Source organism: Acomys minous, assembly GCF_964271855.1.
Source record: "Acomys minous genome assembly, chromosome: 2".
Taxonomy (NCBI): Eukaryota; Metazoa; Chordata; class Mammalia; order Rodentia; family Muridae; genus Acomys; species Acomys minous.
Window position 1 is genome coordinate 84,837,694 of NC_140484.1, and position 13,337 is coordinate 84,851,030.

The window sequence follows — 13,337 nt, forward strand, 5'->3', positions numbered from 1 at the left end:
TGGCATGCCATACAGAGAACATTGCTCCTTGGCCTGGAGTGGAGCGCAGTTGGCAGGCAGACAGAGAGCCAGAACCTGGCAGAGTCCTCATGTGACCTGCCACTGCTGACCCTCCCCAAGTTCAACTCTCTCTGGTGCCCCAATGCTGTCAGCCATTTTCAAAATAACAAATGCTACTAATTATATTCCTATGGCATAAAGAAGAGCTAAGGTTCTAGGTTCGAATTCCTACTCTACCACTTACTGGCTGTGTGACCTTGAGCAAACTACCTAATCTCTCTGTGCTTGTTTCCTTATTTGCACATTAGGTGCTTAGGAAATGTCTTCCTTTAAAATTTATTTTTACTATTTATGCATGGATTTATTTATTATTATGTATACAGTGCTCTGCCTGCACATGTACCTGCAGGCCGGAGGCGGGCACCAGATCTCATTATAGATGGATGTGAGCCACCATGTGGCTGCTGGGAATTGAACTCAGGACCTCTGGAATAGCAGTCAGTGCTCTTAACCACTGAGCCATCCTCCTAGCCTCTTCTGTGTATTTTTTAATACGTGGTCTAGCTAGAAGCCTCTAGAACCACCAAGGGCCCAGCGAGAAGGGAGGGACCTCATGCAGAGAGAAGGGGCACAGGCATCTCCACCCAGGACCCCACCCACAGTTGCCCCTCCCCCCACTGTGTTCTGCAAGCCTCACCCGTGGGTGCACAGAGAGACCCACCCCCTGGAAGAGAAGCACCAGAGCTGAGTCTCCCCGCAGGTCCAGGGGGTGACGAAGGGAATGGGCCAAGTAAAGTGAACTGTTGGAGGCCCCCTTGTTCTGGGGGGGGGGATGGCAGCGGAGGGAAAGATGTGTGAAGATGGGAGGGGAACGGTGAGAGGAAGAGAAAGAAAGAGCGTTAGTGAGCACAGAGCAAGCAGGCAGGAACTCTGAGGCGGCCCCGGACCCTCTCAAGTCCTGTTCACCTCAACACCAGTGCACTGAGGTCACCCGTGAGACACGCCCAACACCCTAGGGACCAATTCTGGATCCGTTTTCTTGGCTAGCTGTTTGTGCCCTGGATGCTCAACAGTTAACCCGACAGCAGGCAGCCGTAAGTGAGATGGGCGTGAGTGGCCTGATGTCCTACCCTAATCCTTCTCCTGCCCTTTGCGGCAGCTTGGTTAACGAATGGCTCCACATGGGAGAGCAGTCCAGAGCAGCAGGACTGACCCTCAGAGCCAGGCACACAGGGGCGGGGCAGCTGGGAAGGGGTCACGCGTCCACAGTGCCCACCAACTACACAGGCTTATATTGATTATTTGTGTGCGTATGCGAGGGTACATGAGTGTGCGAGGGCACATGAGTGTGCGAGGGTACATGAGGGTGCGAGGGGACACGAGGGTGCGAGGGGACAGGAGGGTGCGAGGGGACAGGAGGGTGCGAGGGGACAAGAGGGTGCGAGGGTACACGAGTGTGCGAGGGGACACGAGGGTGCGAGGGGACATGAGTGCAGCTACCCCTGGAGGCCAGAGGTGTTGGAGGCCTTGGAATCAGAGGTTGTAAGTGGTTATTACACACCTGACATGGGTGCTGGCACCCAAACTTGGGTTCCCTGATGGCTCATTTGGTTTTGTTTTGGTTGGTTGGGTTTGTTTGTTTGTTTGTTTGTTTGTTTGTTTGTTTGTTTTTGAGACAGGGTCTCTCTGTAGCCCTGGCTTTCCTAGAACTCATGATGTAGACCAGGCTGCACTCAAATTCACAGAGATCCACTTGCCTCCCCCGCCCTGTCCGCCCCCACCCCCGAATGCTGGGATTAAAGGCTTGCACCACCATGCCTAGCTAAAAATATGTATATAAAGTCGGCTTTCCATATATTCAGACTCTGCATTTGTGACTGCACAGCTAATTAGGAATATTCTAAGGATAAGAGTCTATACTGAGCACGGAACAGGCTTTTCCCTGCCCTGTTCTCTACGTACTAGTGCAACCGCTATTTACATATCATTTGCATTGTGTTGAATAAACAGGAATGACTCAGCCTATGGGGGGTATATGGGAAGACGTGTGTGACTACTATGGTACTTTATGGAAGTCTTTGAGTGGCCTGGTGGCCTGTGGGCCCCAAGGGACACCAGCACTTATTTTCCTGGTCTGATTGCATAGGAGACTATTACTAAAAAACAATTACTGACACTAACGTGTGTCATACCCACATGACATGTCATGTCTGCATTATTTCTTGTCCTTGTGTAAGATGCTAATTTATGATAATTACACATCCACCCACTAACCCACTCCCCAGCATCCATGCTACCCACCCACCTACCCACCCATTTACCCACCCACCTAGCAATTCACCAACTTACCCACCCACCTACCCACCCACCTAGCAATTCAACTTACCCACCCGCCTACCCACCTGCCTACCTACCCACCCGCCTACCTACCCACCCGCCTACCCACCTGCCTACCTACCCACCCGCCTACCCACCCATTTACCCATCCACCCATCCATCCATGCACCCGCCACTGCTCCCTCCCACCTCTAGCGGCCCCTTACGGTGAGGAGGGGCCTGGACCCTGGTGACAGAGCCTGACAGGGTGGACTCACCATCCTTCCAGATCTCAGCTGTGAGGCGGTCCGTGCTCTGGTGAAGCAGGGCGGCCACGTTGTCGTTCAAGGGGTCCATGTTCTTCATCAGCCACTCGCTGGCTTTGTAGTCAACCTGAGTGGAGAGAAGCAGACGCCAGTGCGACCGGGCTCCCCAGGTGCGTGCTTAGCGTGGACGTCACTGCCCAAAGGGGTCCATGCTCTGTACGTCCCTCTCCCGCCCCCATCTCTTTGCCCTCCATGACGTCATTCTTTCAGTACGTTCTGCTCTGGCCACAAAGGCCTACCTACTCAGTTCCTCAAACACAGTCTGTTCCCACAGAAGAGCCACAAGCACGAGACTCTCCCTCTGAAGGACGCTATGGCTGCCCTATGTGTCACGTGAGCCTAGGTACCCGGGGGCCAAGTGGAGACCCCTGGATCCTTGAGTGAGGACCCAGAGCCAGCCCAGCCCTCACCTTGCCTGCGTAGTGCAGCACGCTGAAGTCGGCCTGATCCCGCAGGTGCCTGGGGCGCTGGAATTTGGGGTGGCCACCCTGCTCCTGGGCCACCTTCTCCACGAAAGACTTGTCCGTGGCCTTAGGGAACCAGCATTCCTCATCCAGCAGGGCCAGGAGACCTGGAGGGTTTGCCTGACCAAAACGGAGGAACAGAAGTCAGAGCACACAAGTCTGGGGCTCAGGATACTGCTTAGGGGGCTGGGGGCGTGGCTGAGCAGCTCAGCGCTTGCCTAGCATTCGCAAGGCGCTAGGCTCCATCGCCAGCACCGAACCACACACTGACCGGATGTCAGGAGCCAGGAACTCAAGTAGGACCTTTAGAGCCCAAGAACCTGCTAGCCACAGGAATGTGGCTGCTGGTGGGACATTTCCTCCTTGGGTCAGTGGGGGGCGCTGTGGCAGGCGAAGGAGGAGCAGTCTCACAGGTGGGTGCGGTTGGACAGTGTCGGGGGTGGGAGTGGGGGAGCCAAGCTTTGTGGGCCTGAGCATCAGGAGGGCCAAGTTTTGCGGGTTTGAGTGGTGGGCGCAGCCAAGTTTTGAGCTTCTAAGCCATGGTCCCAACAGAATGGTGTAAGTCTGGCGGTGGGCGGGGCCGAGCATTGAAGGCCCCTCACCGGCCGCTCGATGAGGTCGATGCAAGGCTGCAGGTCCAACCCGAAGTCCAGGAAGGTCCAGGGGATGCCCTCTCGCTGGTACTCCTCCTGCTCCAGCACGAACATCGTGTGGTTGAACAGCTGCTGCAGCTTCTCATTGGTGTAGTTGATGCACAGCTGCTCAAAGGAGTTCAGCTGCAAGGGCGAAAGAGCGGTGAGCTAGGTGACAGCACCAGGACGGGGACGCTGGTAGGGGGTGGGCGGGGTGGATGGGAGAAGGCAAAGGCGCACACCTGGAAGATCTCAAAGCCGGCGATGTCCAGGATGCCCAGGAAGGAGGCACCCTGCCGCGGGCTCCTGTCCAGGGCGCGGTTGAGCCGCAGAACCAGCCAGCGGAACAGGCGCTCATAGGTAGCTTTGGCCAGAGCCTCCAGCGCGAAGTCAGCCTGCAGGGTAGAAGCACAGCGAGGTCCAGCCCGTGGGAAACTGGGTTTGGATCAAGTGGGACAACCCTGAACTTGAGGCCTTGCAGTTCACCTCACAGCTTCTTGGGTGTAAACAGCAAAAAGAGCCACACAAACACCAAACACTGCTGTTACCGAGGTCCTAGTGTGCACCAGCCTCCCACCCTCCTCCTCTTAAGGCAATTTCTACAACCCAGTGTGAGCTTCGCATCCAAGAGTCTGAGTTCGAATTCCAGTACAGCCAATCAGAGGCTGTGTGGCCTCAGGCCCTGAGTAAACGTCTCTGTGCCTCAGTTTCTCTGCATTACTAGAGACTGCAGCTGAGACAGAAAGCCAGGGACTCCAGGCTCCTCCCCGTCCCTTGTGGTTCCAACCTGTGGCCACCTCTCTGTCACCACTGCGGTCTGCGCCACCATCTTTGCCTGGACTTTGTCAGTAGCCCTGAGTCTCCTTGTCGTTGTAAGTGCCCTAAGGAACCAATTCTTGCAGTAGACAAGATAATCACTATATAAAGGACCAATGAAAGTAAGTCACTGCCCAGCCTCTCACAGCAGCTCTTTACTGTGGTCCCCGAGACCTTACATGACCTGTCCCCTAGCGATCACGGCTTCTCCCTTGCTCTTCTGTTCTGACATCACTAAACCCCATTCACAGAGGCGTCACTGAATAGAAATGTCCATTTCATTCTCCTGTTTATTTTCCATTTCCCTAGCATAGTGTTTCTCAACCTGTGGGTCGAGACCTCCATATCCTGCATATCAGCTATTTACAATATGGTTAAAAACAGTAGCAAAATTACAGTTATAAAGTAGCAGTAAAATAATGTTATGGTTAGAGGGTCACCACAATATGGTGAAGTGTATTAAAGGGTTGCAGCATCAGGAAGGTAGAAAACCACTGCCCTAGTACCTCCCAAGCCCCTTGAGAGACAAGTCTTCATTTCTGTTTGTGTGTATGTACAGACGTGTGCAAAAGTGAGCACACAGGAGGGTATGGAGGCCGTAGCGGTCAAGCTTGGGCGTCCTTCCTCACTTTCCCCTTCTTGTTCTTTCAGATCTCTCTCTGGACCTGGACCATAGTCATCCGGCCAGTGTGGCTGAGAAGGGAAAGGCAGGAATCCTCCTGTCTTTGTCTCCACAGCTTTTTACATGGGCTCTGAGGCTCGAACTCGTGTCCCCATGCTTGTGAGGCTGGCACCTGCTGATGGAGCCGACTGCTGCCTCTTCTCCGGGACTGGTGATAGATTAGGGGCAGGGAAGGTATGAGAGACAGCTGGGTCCCCACCTACCTGCTCCTTGGTCTGTGCTTTCTGGACATAGTCTCGGCCGACTTTGATACGAGGAGTGAGAAGGGCTCTGGAGAAGTCGGTCACCCCAAGTCCCAAGAGGCGGCAGAGCTTCTGGGCAGCTGAGGGAAAGAGGAAGTGACAGGGGTTAGCACTGAAAAAGAGGAGGGCTTGTGGACGGGGCATCACTCCCCTCCGCTGGAGGTGGGGGCACCCCCTCTCCCCCAAACACCCCCCCACCTGCCCTGTAGGAGCATCCTGAGCTAACTGAGCGCTGGTTGACAGGCCTGTGCCACCGGGACTGGAGTCATACATATCTTCAAAAAGAGTAACTAGCATAAAAAGCACCTCTACACTAAGACGCTGAATAGATGGATGTTTGTGGTGGAGCACGGCAAGGCTGCGTGGGAGGCGCGTTTCCCTTTCTACGCTGAATTAAACCCTGAATCGAGCCATGTTTCCAGGCAGCCGTCAGCTCCTCTGAGAGAGGGCTTACTCGAAGGAAAAAGAGAAGCCTAGAAAGAAATACATTAAGAAGGCACCAGAGTCCAACATGGTGGCACACACCTGCCAGCCCAGTACCTGAACATTTTCGACATAAGGGTGAGAAATGCAAGGTCATTCTCAAAGCAGTTGGTGGCCAATTTACACTACGGGAAATCCTGTCTGAACCCAACACCCCCAACATTATGGTTCTAGTTAACACATAAAGCTATTTCTAGAGGCATTTGGGGAGAGGGCAGCAGGTTTCAGAAAGTCTTGTAGTGGGCAGCGGCGGCGCACACCTTTAGTCACAGCACTTGAGAGGCAGAGGCAGAGGCAGACAGATCTCTGAGTTTGAGGCCAGTGTGGTCTACAGAGTGAGTTCCAGGACAGCCAGGGCTACACAGAGGAACCCTGAAAGGCTTGTAATGTCGGCCCTTCAATTAAACAAAGCAAACAGGTGTGCCAGCTCAGGGCAGTACCAGTGCATAGCGCCCCCAGTGGCTATATGCAGGCACTGCAGGGCCGGCGGGGTGGAGCGCCGTGCTCCACTTCCCCAGATTTTCATTGCTGTGCAGAGTGAACTGTAGCGTTTTATAACCAGGACAGAGAGCGTCAGATGTCCAGAGGGAGCCAGCCCACTCTATTTCTGTCTAGATCTCTAGCCACACAGGCCCAGGGCAGGGAAAGCCCAGGGGAGACCCCCAGGATGCACACATCTCAGGCATCTGTCTGACTGTGGGCAATTGTCTCTCCTTCCTTGACAGCCAAATCCTAGCACTTGGGAGGCTGAGTCAGGAGACTGGCTGAGAGTTCAAAGTCAACCTGGGGTAGAGTGACATCTTCTCTCATAAAACTTAACCAAAAAGCTGGGTGTGGTGGCGCATGCCTTTAGCATCAACACTCAGGACTCGGATCTCAGTGAGTTCAAGGTCAGCCTGGTCTACAAAGTGAGTTCCAGGCCAGCCAAGGATGCACAGAGGAACTCTGCCTCAAAAAACGAAAAACAAGTGCTCACTTCTGCAGCACATATATAAAATTGGAATGACACAGAGAAGATTAGCATGGCCCCTGCGCAAGGATGACACGCAAATTTGTGAAGTGTTCCATATTTAAAACAAAAACAAAACAAAAATAAAAAGAGGTGGGGCAGCCGGGCATGGTAACGCATGCCTTTAATCCCAGCACTCCAGAGGCAGACAGGTGGATCCCTGTGAGTTCAAGGCCAGCCTGGTCTACAATGTGAGTTCAGAGTTCAGGACAGCCAAGGCTACACAGAGAAACCCTGTCTTGAAAAAAGAAAAAAGCAAAGAGAGAGAGAGAGAGAGAGAGAAAGAGAGAGAGAGAGAGAGAAAAGAGGTAGATGCAAGAGGATCCGGAGTTCAAAGCTATCCAGAGCTACATATGACCCCGCCCCAGATAATGAACACGTGTGTTTGCACGCGGGGAGGGGGGCAGGGAGAGAGAGAATTAGTGAAACATGGAGGGGGATGAACCTGGGTGTGGGTGGCACAAGCCTGCAATCTCAGCATTTGCGAGGCAGAGGCAGGAGTCAGAACCCTCCTGGGTGGGGGTGGGGCGGGAGGGGAGGATCTGGCAGGCGCCTTGCAGAGGACACCGGGCTCGGCAGTACCTGTGTTGTCAGGCATAGTGGCTTGGTCAGTGTTGCGCTCCTTCCTCAGGACAATGTTGCCAAACTGGAGGACAGCTGAGACGGTGCGCAGCATGGCTGTGGGGCAAAACGGAAGGTCACATGGGGCTGGGGGTTCAGGTACCATCACGCAACAGGAAACCCCAAAGTTGTGTTCCGTCCCCCAGGGACCTTAAAAAATGCGACAGAGTCAATACACTCAGCTTTCTGTTTTCAAGCTTTGAGCAGAGACATGATATAAAAGGGACTCAAAATGAACCAGACGTTGGGCTGGGGAGATGGCTCAGCCAGTAAAGCCCTCTCTCTGCAAGCATGAGGACCCGAGTTCGATTCCTCGCTGGGTGCAGTGGTGACCCCAGCACTGAGGAGACGTGGACAGGAGGATCACTGAAGCCCAGTGGCCAGCCAGCCCAGACAAACTGCCAAGCTCCAGGTTCAGAGAGAGCCTGCTTCAAACAATAAGGTCACCAGGCTTGCCAGCCCCATGCCCAGCTCTTCACGTGACTGTTAGGGACTGGAACTCAGGCCCCCACGCTTGGCAGCAGGCGTTTCTCCCACTAAGCCAGCTCCTCATCCCCGCTGCTGGTTCCCATAGGCAGAGCATGTGGCCAACGGTATTGGAGTCAGTGCCACAGTGAAGTGAGTCTCGCATGTTGTTTTCCAAGTTGGTCACCAAAGCCTCTTTGCCCCAGCACTGTGCTGGGGCAGTTTACGCAGCAAGAACTGCTCCGCGGTTAAGAGCACTTGCTGCTCTTCCAAAGGACCCCAGTTCTGCTCCAAGTACCCATGTCAGACAGCTCACAACCACTTGTGACTCCAGCCCCAGGGGATCTTACACCCCCTCCTGGCCTTCACAGGTACCGAGTTCATATGTGTAACACACACACACACACACACACACACACACACACACACACACACACAAATGACTCTTTTTAAAATCCCAAAATGGGCTGGGCGTGGTGGCGCACGCCTTTAATCCCAGCACTCCGGAGGCAGAGGCAGGTGGATTGCTGTGAGTTCGAGGCCAGCCTGGTCTACAAAGTGAGTACAGGACAGGCAAGGCTACACAGAGAAACCCTGTCTCAAAAACCAAAACCAAAACCAACCAAACAAAAAAAATCCCAAGATGGGGAACCAAGCAAGTGAACCCCAGAAAAGACACTAGCCTGAAGTGACACAGTTGCGCATCTTGCTTTGACTTGGGCTGGCTGTTCTTGGGGCCAGGTCACTCTCCTTTGCTCTATGAGTAGCTGCAGCTGAGGACTCTGAAAGAACTCACCCCAAAGAGCTAAGATTTCTCTAGAAAATTCCCTGCTAGCACTGAATACCCTGAACTCTGGCAACTGGAGGGGACCCCATCCCAGAAAGCTGTGCTAAGTCACCTCACGGTTCGATCTACACATCCGTGTTTCCTGGCTGGTGGTCTCGGTCTCTCGGCCTCTCTGAAAGGTAGGAGCTGAGGCAGCGTCTCACTAGTTAGCGTGAGCTGGCCTGGAACTCCCAGGGTAGACCACACTGGCCTCACACTCTGAGTCCTGCCTGCCTCTGTCTCTTGTGTGCTGGGATTAAGGCTGTGTGCCACCACGCAGGCTCTTTTTGCATGTATGTATGTATTGTGTGCATGTGCAGTGTGTGCACAACAGCACGTATGTGGAGGTCGGAGGACAACTGGTTCTCTCCTTGCACGTTATAGATTTTAGGAACTGAACTCAGGCTTGAGGCTCGGAGCAAGCCCCTCCCCTCCCTGAGCGCTCTTGCTGGCCCACTTCCTGGCAGCGTGGAAGGAAGACTTCTTCTGTCCTTTAAGTAAATATAATCTTATCCCAATTCCTATTTCCTAGGGGCTTTTGTTTTGTTGAGTGTTTGAGACAGGTCTCACATATCCCAGTCTAGCGTGCACCTTTCCATATAGCTGGGGGTGACCTTGACCGCCTGATTGATTGATTGATTGATTGATTTTTAAGAGATTTATTTATTTATTATTATGTATACAGAGCACTGCCTGCATGTACACCTGCAGCCCAGAGGAGGATATCAGATCACATTACAGATGGTTGTGAGCCACCATGTGGTTGCTGGGAATTGAACTCAGGACCTCTGGAAGAGCAGTCAGTGCTTTTAACCTCTGAGCCATCTCGCCAGCCCTGATTTATTTATTTATTTATTTATTTATTGTTTTTTTGAGACAGGGTTTCTCTGTGTAGCCTTGGCTGTCTTGGACTCACTTTGCAGACCAGGCTGACCTTGAACTCACAGCGATCCGCCTGCCTCTGCCTCCCGAGTGCTGGGATTAAAGGCGTGCGCCCAGCTAACCCCCTGATCTTCCTGCCTCCCTTTTCCTAGCGTTGGGATGACAAGACTTTACCACCATGCCTGGCTCACCAGTTCTGGTGACAGGACCCAGGACTGCACGTGTGACAGGCTCTGCGTACTGGGCCCCAGCCCTAGCTCTCACCTCTCAGTTTTTTGGTAAGGTGGCCAGCTAGAGACCTGAGAGTTGGGTTTGGAGTTAGAAATAGATCTAGGGAGAAAGTAAATTTGATTTTGCAAACGCCTCCTGTGTCAACAGCCACTGTTCTGTTTCCATTAGGAACGCTAGGTGCTTGGAGAACTGAGGTCGTGCTGCCCCCTGGAGGACACCAGGAGCACTGCAGAGGAACAGCTCAGCCAGTGAGAATCTTATCACCAAGATCGCAGGCAAGAGCACAGGAGTGTTTTGCAAGGGGAGGCGGGCACAGCCATGATGTGACCTGGGGAACTGTTGCTAATTTCCCCCCTTACATTTACTTTTATGTGTATGGGTGTTTTTCCTGCATGTCTGTGCGGCATGTGCATAGACTGCCCACAGAGGCCAGAAGAGGGCGCTGAATCCCCCTGGAACTCTACGTGCATGGCTGGGAATCAAACCCAGGCCCTGTGGAAGAGCAGCCCCTGCTCCTGACTTTACTCAGCGTCCTATCAAACCTGGTCACCCTTACTGAGACATTCTGTCCTGTGAGGGCGCTGGCACTGGGGTCAACGATGGGCCGCGACAGCTGTATTTGTGTCGGTTGTCTCCACGGCAACACTAAAGATCCCCACATCAAGCCGTTCAGTTTCCAGTGTTTACCCAATCAACAGACACAGATTATTTCCTCTTCCCAGAACCAAATCCATTCCAAGCACCTGACCTTCAAAAACAGCTCTAGGAGGTGGATCTCGCTACCTTTGATCCCAATTTGACAGATGGGGAAACTGAGGCTTGTAACACAAAAACTCAAGATCACTCAATTCATAAACTGGCAGAGGCAGGATTCCATCTGGAGCTGTGTGAGCTTTTCTGTGCACCATAGAGTAATCTGAAATGCAGGTAAGTACCTGCACACAGCACTGGGATCACACACGTGCACACACACACACACATACACACACAGTCATGGTGCATGCTTGTCATCCCGGCACTTGGGAGGTGGAGGCAGGAGCATCAGGAAGAGTTCAAAGCCAGCCTGGACTACATACTCTGTCTCAACAACAGAAAGCAATCCACAGTTGATGAGACGGCCTGGCTGATGAAGGGTCTTGCCACCAAGCCTAATTACCTGAGTTCAATTCCCAGGACCTACAGCATGGAAAGAGAGAACCACCCACCTCCAGGCACACATGCATGCCTTCAGAAGTACTGAATAAACAAATGTGAAAAGGAAGGAAACAGAATAGCAGATGGTTAAACAGAATCTGAGTATTGAAAGGTAGAATTCGCTGGATTTGTCTGAGGCAGGAGAGGTGGCTTCCTGGTTATGAGCACTGGCTGCCACCTTCCCAGAAGACCTGGGTCCAGATCTCACTACCCAGCTCACATGGTGACTCAAACATCTGAAGCTCCAGTGCCAGGGGAACTGGCACCCCCAGGCACGGCACACACATGGTGCACAGGGATACACGCAGGCAAAGCAGCCACACACACACACACACAAAATAAATAAATCTAAGATTTAAAAAAAACGATCTGGAGCTGGGTGTGGTGGCAGCGCCACTCTGTGAGGGCCTTTCAGGACCAATTCTGGGGGAATCTGTCTGCAAGACTAGAAAAAATGGGGTGCTGCTGGGACCAGGCAGGACAGGGTTGGGCACCAGGCTCAGCTCAGCTGGGAGTGACATCCAGGTCTTCAGGAAAAGGGCCCCTGGTGTCCTCCTCTGTGACAAAAACACAGTGTGGTTCTTTGTGGCTGCCCCATCCAATGTGGTTTAACTAAATAAAACTGAATAATTCACAGCAGTGTGTGTCACTGACCCCTGGACACATTCTCGGGGGATAGGCCCCATGATCAGGACCCCAGGGACCACTTCCAAATGAGACGTAGCTGGGTACAGTGGCTCATATCTATAGCTCTGAAAATTGGAAGGCTGAGGCAGGAGGATTGCCATGAGTTCAAGAGCCCCGCTCACAGGAGAGACTATTGGGTCCCCTGTGTCTGCTAATGGTTCGGTTTCCCAGGCTGGCATTCGCAGTGCCAAGGGTTGGCAGGGAAAGATACTAGGTGTGGAGAGAGATGCACAGAGGTCCCAAATGCTGTGTGGCCCAGGCAGCCATCGGGTGAGTCTGTCGGCATCTCTGGCAGTGGGTTACCGGGTCCAGCACCACCCTATCCTCTCCTGAAGGGAGGTGGGGCCTAGGCAGGACTCCCTGACCTCCTGACTCATCTTTGACAGCCGCATGATCCCACCTGTCTGCCACCCCAACAAAAATATGCAAATTTCCTAGAAGGAGGGAAGGCACTCAGGTGCAGAGCTGGGGAACTGGCGCCACCTTGTGGACAGTGGTGAGAGGGCTCCTCGGCAGCTGAAACCAACAAGATTAGGGTATGGCTAAGGAGGAGGAGAGTCCTTGCCCAGAATCTCCCAGTGAGGGGCTGTGGGTGTGGCTCGGTGGTAGTGCACTTGGCCAGCATTCAAATCCCAGCACCAAAATCAGGTCATGGATTAAGGTAACCGTGTATGGGAGGACAGTGCGACTCCAGGGCCAGGCCGTGCGGCCTCAGGATGATGACAGCCACACGGGGTCCTGTCTCTGTAAGGTGTAGCTGAAGCTGTGGTGACCCCAGCTCAGGCTGTGAAGACATTGAAACTCTGAAAAATTGTTTGTAAAATAGGAAACCTCCATCTGCCACTAGACCCGCTACACAGCAGGCCACCAGCAGGAGGGACACACGAGCCATCTGGTATCAAGAGGCTGGACTGATCATGGACAGATTCTGAACTTGTTTGTAGTTGCCTGGAGGGGTGGACTAGCAGTGAAGCCACAGTTAGGAATCTGGCTGTGGGGGTAGGTGTAAGGTGGGGGTGTGGGGGTGTGGAAGTGTGTGACTGGGTACTGTCAAGTGCTCAACACTCTAGATCAGGCCCTGAAGCCAACACGAGTTCCTGAGGAGAATCACACTGTGAGGTGGGCTCAGCTGATCCACACACACCTAGAGCTCTCCCCCCGCCCCTCAGAGTCCAGTCCATCCAAAAAAGGAAGACATTACAACCTCTCAAAAGACACTGTGGTCCAGCTGGATAAAGGGGCCAGTACCTGCCAGCAAAGTGTTTTGGAGGCAGAGACAGGAGAACTGCTGTAAGTCTGAGGTCTGCCTTAGCGACATAGCAAGTTCCTGGCCAGCCTGGATGTGTGCCACCACACCTAGCTAATTTATTTCATTTTTAATAATTACTTATTCTTTTTTATATTTATTTATTTATTATTATGTATACAACACTCTGCCTGCATGTACACCTACAGGCCAGA

At 53.1% G+C, this 13,337-nt stretch overlaps 1 protein-coding gene across 5 annotated transcripts in view; it reads right to left on the reverse strand.

The window, feature by feature from the left end:
* MYH14 (myosin heavy chain 14) overlaps positions 1 to 13,337 on the reverse strand; it is a 61,263-nt gene that overhangs the window by 26,464 nt on the left and 21,462 nt on the right. For 3 of the 5 annotated variants that reach the window (XM_084770889.1, XM_084770890.1, XM_084770888.1), the window contains 7 exons: positions 7,553 to 7,648; positions 5,440 to 5,558; positions 3,981 to 4,133; positions 3,709 to 3,882; positions 3,053 to 3,226; positions 2,595 to 2,709; positions 698 to 820 (listed from right to left, as the gene is read on the reverse strand). In XM_084770889.1, coding sequence (XP_084627015.1) covers positions 698 to 820; positions 2,595 to 2,709; positions 3,053 to 3,226; positions 3,709 to 3,882; positions 3,981 to 4,133; positions 5,440 to 5,558; positions 7,553 to 7,648 — 954 coding nt within the window. The remainder of the gene's footprint in view (positions 1 to 697; positions 821 to 2,594; positions 2,710 to 3,052; positions 3,227 to 3,708; positions 3,883 to 3,980; positions 4,134 to 5,439; positions 5,559 to 7,552; positions 7,649 to 13,337) is intronic. The other 2 variants (XM_084770892.1, XM_084770891.1) reach the window with 1 other exon arrangement.